This window comes from Palaemon carinicauda, chromosome 5, assembly GCF_036898095.1.
Source record: "Palaemon carinicauda isolate YSFRI2023 chromosome 5, ASM3689809v2, whole genome shotgun sequence".
Lineage (NCBI taxonomy): Eukaryota > Metazoa > Arthropoda > Malacostraca > Decapoda > Palaemonidae > Palaemon > Palaemon carinicauda.
Genome location: NC_090729.1, coordinates 107,614,008 through 107,629,007, shown reverse-complemented (window position 1 = coordinate 107,629,007; position 15,000 = coordinate 107,614,008). Strand labels below are relative to the sequence as shown.

The 15,000-nt window shown below is 34.6% G+C and overlaps 2 protein-coding genes across 2 annotated transcripts in view; one reads left to right on the top strand and one right to left on the bottom strand.

The window, feature by feature from the left end:
- stg1 (stargazin-like protein) overlaps nt 1-15,000 on the bottom strand; it is a 118,316-nt gene that overhangs the window by 14,017 nt on the left and 89,299 nt on the right. The gene's annotated exons all lie outside the window — the stretch shown is intronic.
- Nucleotides 8,661-15,000, top strand: part of LOC137641060 (uncharacterized) — a 21,932-nt gene continuing 15,592 nt past the window's right edge. Inside the window, exons 1-6 of the mRNA XM_068373506.1 lie at nt 8,661-8,951; nt 9,255-9,637; nt 9,955-10,157; nt 10,699-10,968; nt 11,224-12,017; nt 12,796-13,275. Of these exons, the coding sequence (XP_068229607.1) occupies nt 8,661-8,951; nt 9,255-9,637; nt 9,955-10,157; nt 10,699-10,968; nt 11,224-12,017; nt 12,796-13,275 (2,421 nt within the window). The remainder of the gene's footprint in view (nt 8,952-9,254; nt 9,638-9,954; nt 10,158-10,698; nt 10,969-11,223; nt 12,018-12,795; nt 13,276-15,000) is intronic.

Below are 15,000 nucleotides of genomic sequence, written 5' to 3'. Positions count from 1 at the left end.
TATATGTATGTATGTATGTATGTATGTATGTGTGTGTAAGTACAAAAGGAAACGTAAAAAGAAATAACATTGACTAAAGTTGGTACTGTCGTTTTGTACAATGACATCATTAGACAAGAATAATGTTGTAATTTGCACGAACACACATACACACACACCCCCATACACACGTAATTGATGTGTATATATACCTTACAATTTACTAAATCGCTTTCTAATATAGGTTTTGCACACTAAACTACTTCTTGATATGCAATGTGCTTTACTCGAATGCTATTGTAAAAAAATAATAGTTAAAATTCAAAGATTATTGAATATTAATGTGAATCTTTAAACTGTAACCCTTAGTTAACCCTTCGTAACAAGTGAAGGAAACACCCCCCCCCCCTTCCAGGATGGTGGAGGACAGGTAGGATGCTGTTTCGAGGGGGAGATTGATGGGACCTTCTTTCATGAAGGAATCTTTCCTCTAAGACTTTTAAAGCGTTTTTCCGATCACTGGACAAACTTGAGAGCTAAGTTTCAAGTATCAGAGTCTCGCACTCGAAGACTAATTGCAAATGTTCCGTAACTATCCCGCAAAAGTTTTAAGGAGGCAGGATTTCCAAGGGGAAGAGTTTAGTTTTATCAAAACAATTATGGAAACAATGTAATAGGAGGGATATATGTTTTATTTTCTTTGATAAACATATATGTATATGTATATATAAATATATATATATATATATATATATATATATATATATATATATATATATATATATATATATATATATATATATATATATATATATATATATATATATATACATATACACTGATAAAACAAAAATTTCCGTGAAAGACGGTAAAAATCCCGGAATAATTGTTGCCATGCATTTACTGTTATCAAAATGGATTGATTGACACTAAGAAGAGTGGTATTACGGTCAGTAACCCGTAAAAGATAGTAAGAAAGTAGTGTAAGAATTAAGGTCGCCAGTATTTTACCGGGATACGGCTGAAAACCGTATATTTTTTACGGAGAATTTCAGATTAAAATTAGAGTTTTTTAACAGTGTATATATATATATATATATATATATATATATATATATATATATATATATATATATATATATATATATATATTTATATATATATATTGTATATATATATATATATATATATATATATATATATATATATATATATATATATATATATATATATATTTATATATACATATGTATATATATATATATGTATGTATATATATATATATATATATATTATGTATATATATGTACATATATACATATATATATGTATATATATAAATCAACAACAATAACAACAACAAATAAAGCCATTTCTAGTCCACTGCATTACAAATCCTTGGACGTGTCTTTATTCATGTCTGAAGTTTGGCCATTTCATTACTACGATGGTCATGATATGAATTGGTGAAGGTAGAAGACATTAGTCTGATAACTCACAGCGAACCAACCTAATATGGGTGGCGGCTTGACTATTACAGCTTTGTTCATCATGGTGATACACAAAATTTTTCACCACGATAAGGCATCCCAACACAGAAAGGGATAGATATTTATACATATATATATATATATATATATATATATATATATATATATATATATATATATATATATATATATATATAAAGGATTTTGAGCGAAGCGAAAAATCTATTTTTGGGTGAGGTAGCCATAGCATCCTGATGGAAGTTCCTAAAAGGTAGCTTCCTAGGGTATATTTGACTACAGTGATATTCCCAGAGAATTTTACCTTAAGGTATCCAGAATTCTAACTCCTGGAGCGAATATCCCTAAATAATCTCACAGGGATATCGCATAATATCAGAGGACGTATTCTTGACACGTCACATAGCTATCTTCACTCTGAACAGTATTAACGCTTCGAGGGGTTATAGTGACAAGAATCTGAAACGAGAATGAAAAGGGAGCCGCTCATAAGGCATCTCTCCTATTCCGTTTCCAGTGTGTGTCTGATGAAGGCGGTAGCGCCCTCTTTATTCCTTGTAGCGATATACGAGGTGCTACAGATACTGTACTATAGGGAGGGGTCAATGACCCCTTTTACAATAAAAGGAAGGGCGGGTCCATCAGGACGACATGGCTACCTCACCCAAAAATAGATTTTTCTCTTGGCTTAAAATCCGTTTTTTGGGCTCAGGCCATGTCGTCCTGATGGAAGTTTACCAGAGCATTACTGTATCTGTGGATTCTCAATCGGTGCCGTACTCTCAAGAAAGTATTTTCCTGGTCCGTCTAGACCTAGAGACCTATGATGTTACCGTCATACATCATTTCATCTAAGCATGAACTATGTTAGTGCTTCCTGCCCCCTACAGGGAAGAGTCGTATCAGACTCTGGAAAAAGTCTCGAGGAGTACATAATAACTATGGGTGACAAAATGACAAGCTTGTATAGTGGTTTCGCCCTATACAATATAAAGCAAAGTTTGTATAAGAGTCACCAATGTCAGTATGAATTTGTGACACCTTCCCCAATGTTACTACTCTTATTAACTATTGGATAATGGTTGTATCCGTATAGGAACAAATTTTGCCTCTTTGCCACTATCCCGTTAGGGTACCACGTCAACCCTTCCAAGGAAGGGTTAGAGTGAGTGGACTTTTGCTTGAATCAGGAAACAGTCTTGAAAGACTTACCATGTTAAAAATATCCATATTTTAATCTTAATGCTAAGTACATTTCTAATAAAATGAGTGGGCAAATAAGACGCAGGGTTAACTGTGAACTAGTTTATTAAAATTTAATAAACGTACATATCAGGTCAACATTTATAAAATTTATAAAATGTGGATGATATGCATTAAAGCATGAAGAAAAACAGTCAACAGAAAATATTGTTTCATGAACTAGGAAATAGATTTGCCACTTCAATTGAATTATTAATAATAATGATATAGTCTGTATACTGTTTATTTACACTAGCGTAAGAAACGCTTGGCACAAGTGTCCGTATTATACTATAGTTCACCGACGTCAATGGAACAGTTCGTAAGGACACTTTCGTGGCCTATTGCTCAGCGTGTAGTAACATACAGCGACTACTTAATTAATCGTCCCAAATTAATTACACTGTTACTCGCAGATTTAAAACAGATGGTTAAAGAATTCTACCTGCTGCTACCACAGATCTCTTAAGTTGCTCCACTTGCTTGGCATAGTGCATAAAGAACGCCTTGGATGACTACCAGCCGGTGTACAAACAAGGATGTTCAAAATCCATATAATTAAAGAAATTTTATGGCAGAGGCAACTTTCCTCGGATCATGACTAACGAGTGTACTGTCTGGATCCGTTCTGCGAATAACATGGGTGATTTTCGCCCTACCCGCTGGCAGTAGCCAAGAACCAGAGAACCTCCACCTGCCCGGCTGTCGGCTGTTAAGCCGGCAGCCGGGTTAGGAGTACAACACAATAGTCAGAGAAACAGTTTGGATGTAAGGTTATAAGGTGGCATTGCCATACGACCTTCCATCCAGAAAGAGTGAACTTATGGAACGGGGAATGTAGCATTCAGGCTTCCAAAGAGTCCATAGCCTGCCGGAAGAATTGAGGACATGGAAAGGAGACCAAGGGAGGTCTGGGGTTCACTCTGGAAAGAACAAAGGGTCTCTGCCGGCCGACACGTTCTTGCCAGCCGGCAGAGAGTTGAGCCGGTCCTCCCTCCTAGCCTACATTACTGTAGGTACGGAAGTAGGACTGCGGCCAAAAGATAATAAAAGAAAGAGAGGTGGGGAAGGGATAAGGGTCCTATAAACTTCGTTCTAGCAAGAGACACACTCAGCAGTTAGGGAAGCTCATCGTAACCTAGAGTTGTCTATTAAGGAGGAAGACACGCAAAAATTGCCATCCTCCTCCCAACCAGAACAAAGTTAGGTGCAGTTATTTCACCGGGCAACAGAGAAACTCATTCTCCATCCCGAGAAAAACAACATAGGATAGTCTGCTAGGCCACTAGAGGAATGAATCATTTCTTACAGAATCCTTCGGACGTGGACTAGGGAAGCAAAGCTTCCTGTGTCCGCCCCTAACCTAGAAAAGGAGACCCATTCTCTGTGCTAGGAAGAAGCAGACCACAGACTAGAAACTCTGATATTCTGCCCTAACCCAAAAAACCAATCACTCTTGTTATCAGGTCAGGACAGACATATCCTAGAATAGTTATACCTGAATTATTATACAGATAGAACCGCTAGGATTAAGCCAAAGGCTTGATCAGAGGGAGAGAGGGATTGAACTTAGCCTCCGGAGGAGTAAAGAACAATTGGGGATGTGTGAGAGTGTACTGTACTACTGTACCTAGATTACTAGCCCAGGTAAGGTGAGAATCGATTACCTAATTCACCGAAACTCTCTCGTATACAATCTTGGAAAGAACATTCAACAATATCTTACATGAATTAAATATTTGCCTAAAGCTTCAATAAAATAACACTCGGAAAAACTTATATCATGCATGAAAGTAATAGGGCCAGACACCTAGGCTACTAAGCCTCGCGAAGGGCAAGATCGGTTACCTAAATCACCGAACTAAAAACTGACGGTATAAAATAAGCATTCCTAGAGGAGCTAAATAGCTAGATTATTAAAGCATAACAAACCGGGAACGTCGCTCTAGCTAACTAAATGACCCATAAATAGCGAGCGATAGCATCCAGGATGCCTCCGGTAGGCAACAGCTCTTGTTTACGTTAATATCACTTTTGATTTAATTCAAAACGACAAGAGCTTACATTTATACATAGTAAAGATAATACTCAACTTTCCAGAGGCAGAAGAGGCCGGAGATGTCATCAAAATGTTGAATTAAATCCAAAATACCGTGAGAACACAAGGGAAAACACCGAGTAGTAGAGCTACACGAAAAGGAATAAAGAGGGTGCTACCGCCTTCATCAGATACACACTGGAAACGGAATAGGAGAGATGCCTTATGAGCGGCTCTCTTTTCATTCTCGTTTCAGATTCTTGTCACTATAACCCCTCGAAGCGTTAATACTGTTCGGGGTGAAGATAGCTATGTGACGTGTCAAGAATACGTCCCCTGATATTATGCGATATCCCTGTGAGATTATTTAGGGATATTCGCTCTAGGAGTTAGAATTCTGGATACCTTAAGGTAAAATTCTCTGGGAATATCACTGTAGTCAAATATACCCTAGGAAGCTACCTTTTAGGAACTTCCATCAGGACGACATGGCCTGAGGCCCCCCCCCAAAAAAAAATATACAGTATACATATATATATATATATATATATATATATATATATATATATATATATATATATATATATACTTTTATATATATACATAAATATATATATATATATATATATATATATATATATATATATATATATATATATTTACATATATACATATACATACATATATATATATATATATATATATATATATATATATATATATATATATATATATATATATATATATATATATATATATATGTATGTATATGTATATATATTTATATATATACATATAAATATATATATATATATATATATATATATATATATATATATATATATATATATATATATATATATATATATATATATATATATATATATATATATATATATATATATATGTGTGTGTGTGTGTGTGTGTGTGTGTGTGTGTGTGTGTGCCATTAGATAGGCCACCTAAATAAAGTGAATTAATTGCATAATATCTTATATCGCGTGATTTACTATAATAACTTTTGAGACCATTTTTCATTGGTAATTTTAATGTGAGAATATTTTAATAACTAAAGTTATATTATGCTTTTTTTTTTGTAAATTAAAGTGTAATTTGAATAAAATTTATCTTTACGACTTATTCTTATGGAATATTCCGGGAAACTCATCTTCTGGTAACCAGAATACATATTTCTTGGTAGGAGACCCTCATTCAAACAGGTGGAGTTAAATACTATGGCTGCATCGGCAGAATTAAATTTCTTGTCCAATTTCTCGATTCTTCGGACAATTCTTTTTTCAGGATTGCTACATTCAGCTAGCAAGTTGGCGAAGCTCATCAGGGTGAAGGATACAAATCAGGTTAAGGCTGGATGTAATTAATACAAGTACAAGTAATACTCGAAAATTACAACAGGTAAAGTCAGGAGTGGGTTGCGACTCACTCCTGACTTTACCTGTTGTAATGTTGTAATTTTCGAGTATTACTTGTACTTGTATTAATTACATCCAGCCTTAACCTGATTTGTATCCTTCACCCTGATGAGCTTCGCCAACTTGCTAGCTGAATATAGCAATCCTGAAAAAAGAATTGTCCGAAGAATCGAGAAATTGGACAAGAAATTGAATTCTGCCGATGCAGCCATAGTATTTAACTCCACCAGAATACATACTCATATTCTTTAATCCCCAGGTACATATTGAAAAATACAGATGGTTTCATTTTGTTTAAAATATCACGAAAATAAATATATGAATCATAAATTAATTTGTATATATATATATATATATATATATATATATATATATATATATATATATATATATATATATATATATATATATATTAACGTTGTTACTAATCTTAAGATATTTTATATCATTGTTATTCATTATATCTTATTGCCAATGTAGTTGAACTATTTCTTTAATTTCTTTACTTACTGAGCTATTTTCCCTGGTTTAGCCCTCGGACTTTTACCATCCTGCTTTTTCAAATAGCGATGTAGCTTAGTAAGTAAGAATAATAATAATAATAATAATAATAATAATAATAATAATAATAATAATAATAATAATAATAATAATAATAATAATAATAATAATAAAAACTGCAAGGCACTAGAAGAGTTAGAAGACCCAGGCGTATATGGCTGAGGAATTTAAAGCCTAAAGTAGGAGATGATGAATGGAGAAATACTGAATTAAAATCTAAAGATGTAGACGACTGGCGAAATCTAACCGAGGCCCTTTGCGTCAAGAGGCCTAGGAGGAGATGACGATAATGATTATTTTGCGATTTGACGTCAAGTTCATATTTCTTAATTTTGCCAAAATGATATATTTGGTTTGAGAGTAATTTCACAAGGTGTTTTTCATAATTTTCAATTACTAGATCCCGTGTTTGCACATGTTTTCTTTTTAATGCTCCTACAGCCTATGTTTACTTCTTGCCAACTAGTGATCATCACAACTCGCACACCCACGAAAATGATGATATTTTTCAGTCATTCCTCAGGATTGAAAACTTGTTTGCCATTGGCATATATGTGTTGTTTATCTTTTGTCTTTTTCTCTTTTTTCAACTTTGCTATTCTTTATATATGTTAACTTTCCGCGGAAGTGCATTGCATTTGTATAATAATAACTAAAGGGGCACTTAGTATACTGCAGACCTCCTCTCCTGCAGCTTATTTCTCGCCCCTTCTGCTCGACCTTGACATTGGCCTTTGACCTTAACATATATTGATTGGGGTGGATTTTCATATACTCAAATATGAACCAAGTTTGGAGTCTCTTTGACAACGGTGTCGAAACTTATGGCTGATTACGTGAATTGTACATTTGACTTAACTGTGACCTTGACCTTTGACCTTGATTTTCCAAGATTATATCATTTCCAGTTTTTTACGTAAAAGTTAATCCCTGCAAGTTTCCTTACTCTACGATTAAAATTGTGGCCAGGAAGCTGTTCACAAAAAAAAAAAAACATACACAGATAAGAGAAAACACAAACAGGGGTGAAAACATAACCTCCTCCCAACTTCATTGGTGGAGGTAATGATAGTAGTGGTAGTAATTTTGTTGTGATTGTTGCTGTTGTAAAGGAATATGATTAATTGAGTATAAAATTGCAGAAAAGGTTGAAGATTGATATTTTCATAAAAAAGGTGTACACTAGCCAACAGATGGCAGTACCGCTTGTCTGTAGTCGCCAAGGATAATGTACCGAAAAATTATATAGTACATGGATGTCTAGCGTGAGTTGAGTATATAAAGCCCCATAATGGTGATTTTCGGCGGAGTCGCAACAAACAAGTGATAATAAGTGTATCAAGTTTTTAAGGAATATATGGTAATGTGTTGTTTATCCATTTGGACGTTTTCTTGTGTGATGTAACGTTGGTTGCCACTAACTGTTTGATGTTACTACAGTGTATTATATGTTGTGATTATGTAAAGCTTTGCGACTTGGGTATTATACGGTAAACTGCAGAAATTAGTGATTAGTAGTTTTGATGAAGTGCTATTGTGTAATGCGTTTGTAATTGGTTTATTGTTCTGTTTGTGACTTTAATTTCTTTACTAATTGTTATTAAAGTACATTTTAAGTTATTATGGGTTATCACTGTTTCCTGATATATTCTGCTCGTAAATCCTTAGTATAAGAGATTTTGTGTTTTCTTATGTTACATGGGGGCCTGTCGAACGAAACCCGAACGTATCCCTATTTACTTATCCTCGGTGTTAGCTCATTTTTGCCAACCGTTAAATTACGTATCCCTACTGTTAATTGCTTTTTAGCACTTCCATATACTTTAAAGAGGGGGGAGAGTTGTGATAGTGTTAGCGCTATATTTGTCTTGCTGTGTTATTTTGAGCAGGTTATTAAAGATGTTTGATTTGAAAGATTTCATACGTAGTCCTAGTGGTGAGAAGTTAGAAGGTATAACTAAAATAGACTGGATTGTTCTAGCTAGGTACTATAATGTAGAAGTATCAGAATCTGCAAGGAAGCAAGAAATCTCAAATAAAGTAAGTGAGGCGCTAATGACTTTAGAAATTTTGTCTGATAAGGAAGCGTTGTTACTAATGAATTGGGAAAAGGAAGAAGCTGATAGCCAGCAAAGTGCTAGTGATAATAATACAGAGGATAGTACAAGTGAAGAGGAAGGTGCAAAAGCCGTACGTGAAAAAACAAAGTCACTTAAAGTCAAACCAAAAAAGTCTAAACTTGTTTATGAAGGGATGAGTGTTGAGCAGATGCAGATTCATTTGCAAATAGTTTGATTGGGAAATGAGAAAGCTGTCGAACTTAAAAGATTAGAAGCTGAGGTTGAGCAAAAGAGGATAGAACTAGAGATAAAGAAAATTGAAGTTGAAGGAAAGTCCAAAGTAGCACTAAAGTCTTTTCAGGTAGACAACGCAGTAAAAAGTGTACCCATTTTTGTTGAGAATGAAGTAGATTCTTTTTTTTTACAATTTGAGAAAGTAGCAGAACAGCGTGAATGGCCGAGAACGTCGTGGAGCACGTTGGTTCAAACTTCTTTTCGAGGAAAGGCTAGGGAAGTATTTGCTGCCTTATCTTTGGATGATTCTAAGGATTATGAGAGAGTTAAATCTGAGGTTTTGAAAGCTTATGAATGGGTGCCTGAGAGGTATAGAGAGAAGTTCAGAAGCTGGATAAAAAGAGATGGTCACACTCATATGGAGTATGCACGGGAACAACGCCTGTGGTATGATAGGTGGATAAATGCCAGAGAAGTTAATGGTGATTTCGGTAAACTTCAGGAACTTATCTTGCTTGAGCAGTTCAAGGATGGTATTAATCCACTTATTAAGACATATATGGATGAACGTGATGTGATAATGTGGTTGAAGCCACTAGATTGTCTGATAATTACGCATTGACCCATAAGCTGTATCATACTGACGTCACTCCTAAAATTGGAAGGAACAGAGTGTGGGAAGAGCGTCAAAATTACAAGGCACAAGGTAAGACTACGAGTTCACAGGTATCATCAGGGGGAGTTTATAATAAATCCTTTAATAGAGGTTTTAGAGGGGCAAGTCAAAATAGTTATGGTCCTAGTGTTAGTGCTGGAAAAGCAGGATCCAGTGGAAATGATCAGTTTACACCCCGTTATCAAAATGTAGGCGAAAATTTTAGAGATTTTGTATGTTTCAGTTGTGGCAAACCAGGACACATCAGTAGGAGTTGTCCACATCGCACAGAAAACCGTCCAATTCAAGTGGTAAATAAAGTTAAAGATAAACCTGTACATTCTAAGAAGGATGATCATGAATCTGATAATACTATTGCATTGTTAAATCAACCGCAATCATGTGGTGACATTAGTCCTTGTTTGTTTGCTTCTCCCCTTAGGCCAGGTAAGAGTTACTGTAACAATAGCATTGATAATAATGTATGTAATGTTGATGAGAATATTGGTTACAAAATGGGTAACAATTGTGTTCAAAATGTTAATCATGTTGGTTATATTGAGACTAATGTAAAAGAAAATGGAATGGGACTACCTGAAGAGAGTACCAAATCCAAAGGTACTGAATTGTATGACCCTTTTATGGGAGAAGGTTGGTTACACCTCCCTTGTGTTGAAAAAAAGAAAGTAAGGTGGTTAAGAGATACCGGAGCGGTACAGTCTGTAATGGTAAGAAATATGTATGACCAGTGGAAGGATACTGGAGAGTATGTACTTCTGCGTGGGTTTGGTCCTGAATTCTCGGCTCCAATAGTAGAAGTAAAGTTGGAAACTCCGTTAATTTCGGGTTTTGTTAAAATTGCTTTGGTGAGAGAAATCCCAGTGTCGGGAGTAGTTAATTCTTGGAAATTATTCATGTGGAGACAAAGTTTTTGGTAGCAGTAATCCAATCTTGACAGAAAAACCCTCTAATTCTTCATCTATTACAGAAGTTGAATGTACATTTCCAAACATATTTCCTGCTTGTGCAGTTACTACAAGAAGTAAGAGTACCGAAGGAAAGGTAAAGGATGACGACTGTTTGGATTTACAAAACTTGTTTAAAGACAGTCCAGAAACACAAGTAAGTAAAGTCAGTACTCCTTTGCGAATGCTGAAAGTTAATAAGGAAGAATTTGTAAAATCTCAAATTGAAGATGAGAATTTGAAGGTAATAAGAGATAATGCCCTTGTTGATATAAAAGATATCGAGAAGGAAGGCAAGTGTTACTTTGTTAAGGATAGAGTCCTAATGAGGAAGTTTAAGAGTAGAAATGTTAATGATGTTGTTGAAAAAGTGATTATTCCAAATAGTTATAAGAATTTTGTTCTAGGTATTGCTCATGACAGTAGTTATTCTGGTCATTTAGGTATAAACAAAACTTATGAGAAATTATTGAGGTATTTTTATTGGCCTAAGATGCACAAAGATTGTAGTGAATATTGTAAAAATTGTGATTTATGTCAAAAAGTAGGTAAAGCTCAACATGACCCTAAAGTGATGCCATTGCAACCCATTGAAGTTCCAGGCGAACCCTTTGAAAGACTGGTTTTGGATTGTGTGGGACCTCTTCCTAGGTCTAGTAAAGGCAACGAGTATTTGCTGACAATTATGTGTAGTGCTACCAGATTTCCAGAAGCTATTCCTTTAAGAACTGTGAGTGCTGATAAGATAATAGAAGCACTTAATAAGTTCTTCTCGCTGGTTGGTTTGCCAAAAGAAGTACAAACTGACCAAGGAACCAACTTTACGTCAAAAAAGTTTAAATCATTTTTAGCCTGTCAGAATATTAAGCATTGCTTATCATCTCCTTATCACCCACAGAGCCAAGGAGTGGTCGAACGATTTCATCGAACCTTCAAAACCATGCTTCGCACGTACTGTTGTGAAAATGAAAAGGAATGGGATGTCTTCATACCAATGTTGCTATTTGCCGTTCGTGATAGCGTACATTCATCGTTGGGGTATTCTCCTTTTCAGTTAGTATATGTCCATCAGGTAAGGTCGCCCATGGAGGTGATAAAAAATAAATTTATTTCAGATGAAAAGGATTCTATCACTTTACAAGAAATGAAGAAAAAAATAAAGAAAATATGGAAAGTAGCACATGAGAATCTCGAAATGGTACAAGAAGGGATGAAAAGAAACTACGACAAAAAGGCTGCAAAACGTGAACTCGACATCGGAGACAAGGTTCTAGTGTATCTCCCTACATCTGGTAAGGTTTTTAACCTGAAGTATATAGGACCTTGCACGGTGAAAGAAAAAGTAAGTGATGTTAACTATCGAATTCAATTTCCTACAGGACGAAGGAAAGTTAACTTTCCATATTAACAAGTTGAAAAGGTATAATGAATCCAGTGGAGTGTTGTCAATTGCAAAAGCGGATGATGAAAAAGATGTTGAAGGAGAATTTGAAGTTAGGATAAAAAATACTGAGGATAAAAAATACTGAGTATTTGAGGGATTATGAAAAATTTAGTAAATTATGTATTCATTTATCTGATGAACAGCAGCAGGATTTTAAAGTGCTTATTAAAAAATTTTCAGATCTGTTTTCAGACCATCCAAAAAGGATAAAAGGAGTACAGCATAAAGCAGGTTGAGAGAGGAGACTCCAATAAGTCAGCGTCCGTACAGAATGTCACCGAGGCAACAACAACAGTTAAAGACCGAAGTTGCTTATTTGCTGAAACACGGACTAGCAGAGGAAAGCCATAGTGAATGGGCTAGCCCATGTATTCTAGTCTACAAACCTGACGGAAGTGCAAGAATGTGTACAGACTATCGAAAGGTAAATAATGTAACTATAAAAGATTCATATCCCATGCCCAGAGTAGAAGATATAATTGATAATGTAGCAAAGTTTCCTTTTTTAAGTAAAATTGATTTATTGAAAGGATACTATCAAATTGAGTTAGACAAAAACAGTAGGAATATTGCTGCATTTGTTACACCCCATGGACTTTATAACTATAAGGTAATGCCATTTGGTTTATGTAATGCACCTCTGACATTTCAACGTCAAATGAATTATATCTTAAAGGATCTCGAAGGTGTATTTGTTTATTTAGATGACATTATCATAGTTGGAGAAACCTGGGAAGATCACATAAAAAAAGTATATGATGTTTTTAAGAGGTTATTAGAGTTCAATGTTACGATAAACCTTGCAAAGTGTGAATTTGGAAAAACTACTGTTCAATATTTAGGACATGAAATAGGAAGTGGCCACGTGAGACCTGTTGATTGTCATATTGAGGTCATAAAGAATTTGACCATCCCTACATCTAAACGTGGCGTGATGAAATTTTTGGGGACAGTGGGGTATTACAGAAAATTTTGTAAGAACTTTTCAGATGTAGCCTACCCATTAACAGAGTTGCTGAAAAAGGATGTGAAGTTTGTTTGGTCAAAGGAATGTGACGAAGCTTTTAGCAAACTTAAGCTCATGTTAATGTCTAAGCCAGTGCTGAAATCCCCAGACTTTAATCTACCGTTCAAGTTACAGGTAGACTCCAGTGAAGTAGGAGCTGGCAGTGTATTATTACAGGAACATGATGGTATTTTACACCCTGTATCTTACTTTTCAAAGAAATACAATAGCCACCAGTTAAATTATAGTATTGTTGAAAAAGAAGCTTTAAGTTTAATTTTGAGTTTAATGCACTTTGAGATATACTTGTTAAACAGTAATTTTGAAATTGACATATATACTGATAATCCATTAACCTTTATTAATAAATGTAAGCACAACAATAAGAGAATTTTAAGATGGGCTTTATTTTTGCAACCATTCAAAATAAATGTTCACCATATAGCAGGCAAGGAAAATGTCATTGCAGATTCTCTCTCTAGGTCTGTTGATTAATCTAAACCTTTTATTTTGAAAGGAAAGTGCTTGTTACCAACGACGTGGCAGTCTCCGATAGTTGCTGAATGGTGGAAGTGGCTAATGTTTAAGACTGTAAGAGTGAAAATTCAGCATGGACTGAGGAGAGAGCCGCGGAGTTTAAAGGGGGGGAATGTAAAGGAATATGATTAATTGAGTATAAAATTGCAGAAAAGGTTGAAGATTGATATTTTCATAAAAAAGGTGTACACTAGCCAACAGATGGCAGTACCGCTTGTCTGTAGTCGCCAAGGATAATGTACCGAAAAATTATATAGTACATGGATGTCTAGCGTGAGTTGAGTATATAAAGCCCCATAATGGTGATTTTCGGCGGAGTCGCAACAAACAAGTGATAATAAGTGTATCAAGTTTTTAAGGAATATATGGTAATGTGTTGTTTATCCATTTGGACGTTTTCTTGTGTGATGTAACGTTGGTTGCCACTAACTGTTTGATGTTACTACAGTGTATTATATGTTGTGATTATGTAAAGCTTTGCGACTTGGGTATTATACGGTAAACTGCAGAAATTAGTGATTAGTAGTTTTGATGAAGTGCTATTGTGTAATGCGTTTGTAATTGGTTTATTGTTCTGTTTGTGACTTTAATTTCTTTACTAATTGTTATTAAAGTACATTTTAAGTTATTATGGGTTATCACTGTTTCCTGATATATTCTGCTCGTAAATCCTTAGTATAAGAGATTTTGTGTTTTCTTATGTTACACTGTATTCATTGTTATTATCATCTAAAAACTCCAAAGACCATTAGGATAAATAAGGCTTAATAATATAGTAGACTTCACAATTTTTCATTTTATCTAGTTCTTTCATTTCATATTCCATTTCGGTTACGCCTTTATGTTTATAGATTTTCTTATGTAATGCTGTCTAAGGACTGCATTTTTTAAAGTAATATTTTCTCTTCTAAGTTGGGACACAGAATATTTTTCAATAAGTAAGTTTAGTTAGAAAATTTTAGATTTAGATTTCGCCAGTCGTCTTTATCATGAGCTTTTAAATCAACACTTCTCCATTCATCATCTCCTACTTCACGCTTCATAGTCCTCAGTCATGTAGGTCCTGGTCTTCCACTTTGGCATTACATGTTTCCAAAAATCGAATGAGAGAAAGTATATGCATTGACATTTAAATCCATCGTGAGATGTGATTGTCAATGGCATTTATCGATATTGATGACATTGTACCGTGCATCCATTTGTGTATTGGTTGCCGATGGAACGGTGCGTTACAACTCAAAAAAAAAAAAAAAAAAAAAATTGCATGTTTGTGTTTATTTTCCTGAAATTCTGATATAATTATAAAACCATGTTTTAATTTAGTTAATGTTTTTCAAA